The 6,000-nt window shown below is 43.2% G+C and overlaps 1 protein-coding gene across 1 annotated transcript in view; it reads right to left on the bottom strand.

Moving 5' to 3' along the window:
- Positions 1–6,000, bottom strand: part of LOC311045035 (NACHT, LRR and PYD domains-containing protein 3-like) — a 31,915-nt gene that overhangs the window by 1,469 nt on the left and 24,446 nt on the right. Inside the window, exon 8 of the mRNA XM_084056846.1 lies at positions 414–457. Within this exon, the coding sequence (XP_083912972.1) occupies positions 414–457 (44 nt within the window). The remainder of the gene's footprint in view (positions 1–413; positions 458–6,000) is intronic.

Below are 6,000 nucleotides of genomic sequence, written 5' to 3'. Positions count from 1 at the left end.
CACCACGTGTGTGGCTTTGTGGTATGAAAGAGCTATGGTCATGAAGTGTGGGTCATGACCCAAAGGATAAGGTTGCAGATACAAGCAGACAAAATGACTTTTCTCAAGCCAGCCTCTCCCTTAGAGCAGTGGTTCTCAACCTGTGGGTCAGGACCCCCAGGGGGGGCGGGGGTAACCCTGACCCTAACACTATTGTCAAATAATATAAGTGTGTGTGTGTGTGTGTGTGTGTGTGTGTGTGTGTGTGTGTGTGTGTGTGTGTGTGTGTGTGTGTGTGTGTGTGTGTGTGTGTGTGTGTGTGTGAGTGTGTGTGTGTGTGTGTGTGATTGTTATTTTTTATATGGCAAGACACATTTCAGTGAAAGGGTAATAATAAAGAAATATATTGTATGGTATTGTATTACTGTACTCACATGTTTTAAGGAGTTGAGGTGAATGTTCTTCTTCTTGATCCAACCTGTAGGAATGAAACACATTTATATGACACATGTACACACACACACACACACACACACGACAAAAGTCACTGAGTAGTGGTTAAAACCGCGTTGCTCATGAAAATGCCATGGATTCATATGGCGGTGGCAAAACTGACGGGTTCATGAGCTCCAGCACCTAATAATTTACAATGAAGCACTGGACTAATGTTGATTCAGTTTTAGTCATAGTCTTTTGAATCAAATTCCATTTAGTTTTAGTCATATTTTAGTCATCTGAAATGTTTTACTGTTAGTCTAGTTTTAGTCGACTAAATCTACAGTTGATTTAGTCGTCTAAAGTGTATTTTGGCGGTGCCTTGATGGCTTCGTAATGGCTGATTTTGGTTGTGCTCCGAAAATAGCCGATTGTGAGATCTGTTATTTTCAAAGCGCGACAACCGAGCACAAACAAGCATAAAATGACTTGTCTTTTAGTTCTACTGGGTCTCTTCTCCACTCGTCCCTCACTAACATTTTAGTTTTTATTTGTTGATGAAATTGTCAGTATATTTAGTCTTAATTTTAGTCATAGCTTATGTTTTGTTTAGTTTTTATTTTGTTTTTGTCAGTGAAAAAAGGTCAACCAACATTTTTTAGTCGACGAAATCAACACTGCACTGGACACACATATTATATGACACATGTACACACTCAGACACACATGTATTATATGACACATGTACACACTCACACACATATGTATTATATGACACATGTACACACTCACACATAGACACACATGTATTATATGACACATGTACCCACTCACACATAGACACATATGTATTATATGACACATGTACACAATCAGACACACATGTATTATATGACACATGTACACACTCACACATAGACACACATGTATTATATGACACATGTACACACTCACACATAGACACACATGTATTATATGACACATGTACACACTCACACATAGACACATATGTATTATATGACACATGTACACACTCACACATAGACACATATGTATTATATGACACATGTACACACTCACACATAGACACACATGTATTATATGACACATGTACCCACTCACACATAGACACATATGTATTATATGACACATGTACACAATCAGACACACATGTATTATATGACACATGTACACACTCACACATAGACACACATGTATTATATGACACATGTACACACTCACACATAGACACACATGTATTATATGACACATGTACACACTCACACATAGACACACATGTATTATATGACACATATACACACTCAGACACACATGTATTAAATGCAATGTTGGGTAACGTTACTTTTAAAAGTAACTTGTTAAGTTACAGGATTACTGCCATGTTGCGCACGTGTGACAAATTAATGTAAACAAGACCAGTAAGTGTCAGTCTCAGTGTCATGAGTGTCATGTCTCAACAGTTGACTTTCCTTGTGTTTGTTGTCTTTTGAATTACTGTTGTCATTTGAAAATACATATATATGACAAAATCATTGTCATCAATGTAGGATGACATCGAGAATATAGCCTAGTGTTCTTCCCAAAATAACCTGGCTTATATTGTGGAGGATATCTGTGACTCGAGTCTAGTCGCCGAGATGAGAAGTCGCATGAAGACGCGCTCTCCGCGCTCCCGCTTGGAGACGCGCTCTCATGGCAACATATTTGCCAGTTTTTCACTGGATATACTCTTCATTTTCATCCTTTCGTGGACAACGGATTCATTCCTTGAATATCCACAAAATCTACACCTGATGGAGACAGAAAAGGGTAATCCACGGGAAATGAAAAACGAAAAACACTCGGACTTCTACCTACTCGACGACACTACAGAATCAAAACATCTGGGGTTTGCGGCTGGAGCTCTCCATATGCTCCTAGGCATGGACTCGACTAGAAAGTACGCGCCCCCGACAGGACGCATGGACCGAAGATTTTTAATCATCCTTTTTCTTCTCCTGTCGGGTGATATCCACGTTAATCCAGGCCCAGTTACCACCAGGCAAACTTCTGCCCGTCTGGCGAGAGAGGCAAACTTGGCCAACGAAGCTAGCGCTGCTAACGTTGCTATCGTTGCCAGCGACAACGTCGCACAACAACAGCAACTCCACGCCGCTAGCTCCCGGTCCCAACAAGCCAACGCACCCTCGGACCACTACGACACCGCAGCCGTACTCGACGCACCACGACGCGCGACGGAGAGACGCTGCGCAACGGAAGAAACCTATCCACGGACACATCTGGCGTTTCCAGGCGGCACACGGACCAGGATGGACCCCCGTGGACACAGACGAAGGCCCCCCTCAACCCCCCATCCCCCCATCCCCCAAGCCCCACAGCTGGTTGCTTACCAACATGAACCAGACGATGCCCAACCCCCCACCCCCCCCCAACCCCCACAGATGGCCGCGTACAGCGAAACAGAGGCTTTGATGGACGCTAACACCTCAACACCCCCCTCCCCCCCCGACACTGCTCCTCTCTGTGGACTCTCAGTGGACAGACATATTTTCATTGAACAAATGAAAAAATCGTTTGGCGTTGGCTTGCACATGATACACCTCAATGTGAATTCCCTTGTAGGAGACAAGCTAACACAAATCAAGCAGATGTTTTATGATGGTAAGGTTGACATTTTAACTTTCTCTGAAACGAAACTTGATCATACGATAGATGATACTGATATTGAGATTGAAAACTACAAACTTTTCAGAAAAGATAGGAACAGAAACGGGGGCGGCGTATGCATGTATGTACATAAAGACAATGTCTGCATCCTTCGCGAAGACCTGAATGATGCAGACATTGAAGCTGTGTGGGTCGAGATCATTTTTGAAAATGCTAAACCTGTGCTAGTCGGTACCATATACAGACCTCCTAACCAGGCTGATTTCTATGATAGACTTGATGAATGTTTAGCTAAAGTGGACAATGAGGAGACAGTACTTCTTGGTGACTTTAACACTGACATGCTCCGTAAGGAAGCGTCAGTGTTTAAGTCATTCAGGGGGTTTTGTAATCGGCACTCACTCCACCAGCTGATCACTCAGCCCACAAGGCTGTGTGTTTCCACTCAAACTATCATAGATCTCATTCTAACAACGGACAAGGACAAAATCCTCAATAGTGGTGTTTCTACCTGTGGCATATCTGATCATAACATGATCTTCTGCACCAGAAAGAAACGTAAACCTAAGACCGGTTACCACCAAACAGTCACGATCAGAGACCTCAAAAACTACAAGAGTGAGGACTTAGATCACAGACTGGAGGAACAGGATTGGTCCGACGTACTTAACAGCACACAGGTAGACGAATCTTGGCTTGGTTTCAAAACCAAATTCATTCAAAATTTGGACAGTGTGGCTCCCATGAAAACCATCAGGGTCAAAACCCGCTCGGTTCCATGGATGAATTCGGATATCCTTGCTACCATGAAAGTCAGAGACAAAAAGTGTTCTGACTATCATAAAAGTAGGATCAAACTTGCCAAAAGCTTCAATAAAGGTCTCGAATCCCACGTAGCGAAACTCAAAAAAGAGAAAAACATGCTAAGAAACAAGGTTAATGGCATGCTGTTGTTAGCAGAAAAAAGCTACCTCGATGGCAAAATTGAGGAAAATCAAAACAAACCACGTGAGCTCTGGAAGCTATTCAACAACCTACTAGGCTGCAGCAAGAAATTGAAAACCAGGTTTACAAACATAAACCTCAAGGTGAATGACACTCTCATTTCATCCAAACGGGAAGTGAGTAAAATCCTCAACATATTCTTCACGACCGTGGCCTCAGAGTTAGTTGAAAAACTACCCCCTCACTCTGGGAGTCATGGTGGAGAGTATGTTGATTCATTTTACGATAAACAGGGTGTACGCAAAGATGATTTTAAACTCTCCCCTGTGTCAACAGATGAGGTGTTTAAAAAATTGAGTGCACTCCAACAACACAGAGCCACAGGTCCCGACAACATCCCCGCTAAATTTCTAAAAGACTCAGCCGCCTCCATTGCCCCAATCATTACCCACATAATAAACCTCTCCATCATACAGGGACGGGTCCCTAACGACTTCAAAAAAGCAAGAGTGACCCCTCTGTACAAAAAAGGAAACCAATTAGACCCTGGCAACTACCGCCCTATTTCTATTCTTAGCTCCATCTCGAAAGTCATGGAAAAAATAGTCTATGAACAGGTTGATAAGTACCTTGCCGAAAAAAATCTAATTTACGAATTCCAATCTGGTTTCAGAACAAACCACTCCACTGACACATGCCTTCTCTATTTGAACGACTCTATCAAACAAGATGTCGACAAGGGCAAATATTGCGGCATGGTCATGCTGGACCTCCAGAAGGCTTTTGACACCGTTAATCACCCAATTATGATCAATAAGCTCAAAGCAATAGGCTTTGATGACACGTCGGTGAACTGGATGAGATCCTACCTGGAAGGGAGGGAGCAAGTGGTGGAAGTAAACGGCACCCAGTCCCCTCCCCTCCCAGTGACTTGTGGTGTTCCTCAAGGAAGCATACTAGGACCACTACTGTTCCTGATATATGTGAATGATATGTCCTCAGCTTGCGACTGCAAACTGTTCCTGTTCGCAGATGACTCGGCTCTGCTGGTCTCGGACAGGGACAGGCTGCAGGTTGAGAAAACTCTCAGCACTGAACTCAACAAGATCTGCATCTGGCTCTCCGACAACAAACTCTCATTACACCTGGGTAAAACTGAATCCATCCTCTTTGGGTCCAACCCTAACCTTAGAAAGGCTGAGAGTTTCACGATCAAAGTGGGTGAAAATGTTATCACAAGAAAGGAGGAAATTACCTACCTGGGTTCCATCTTGGAGGCAAACCTCTCAGGTGACAAAAACGCTGAAAAGACGATCAAAAAGGTCCACAAAATAACACGGAGGATGTGGAGGCTTGTTCGTAAAGTCAGTAAGAATACTCTGAAGATTCTTGTAGGGGCCCTCATACAAGGTCATTATGATTATGCATGCACTTCGTGGTATCACAACACCTCCAAGGCCCTAAAAACAAGGCTCCAAACATCCCAAAACAAACTTGTAAGGCTACTTCTTGGCCTCAATTACAAAGCCCATCTAACCCATGCCCATTTTGCTAGGCTTGGATGGCTTAGGGTTGAGGACAGAGTACAGCAACTTGCTATGGGCCTGGTCTTTAAGATACACCACAACATTGGGATCCCCCTGTATTTGTCAAAATACTTCCAAAATGTTAATCAAGTCCATGATCATAACACCAGAGGCAGCTCCACAAACCATGTTCAACCCAGATTTGGCACAACAAAGGGAATGAACTCTTTCTCATGCTATTCATCTAAAATGTGGAATGCCCTACCAAAAGGAGTAAAGGAGTGTAAAACCCTACTTACTTTCAAAAATGCCCTAAAGATACACCTTCAGGAGGCTGCAATTCAAAAATGGCCCCTGTCCAAGTCCTAACCTACCCCATGTCCTAACCTAACCTACCCCCCCCCCCTCTCTTTCTTTTTTGTACATA

The sequence above is a fragment of the Gymnoscopelus microlampas genome (assembly GCF_963454915.1).
Source record: "Gymnoscopelus microlampas genome assembly, chromosome: 1".
Lineage (NCBI taxonomy): Eukaryota > Metazoa > Chordata > Actinopteri > Myctophiformes > Myctophidae > Gymnoscopelus > Gymnoscopelus microlampas.
Note: the sequence above shows the minus strand (reverse complement) of the source record. Positions and strands in the feature narration are given on the sequence as shown.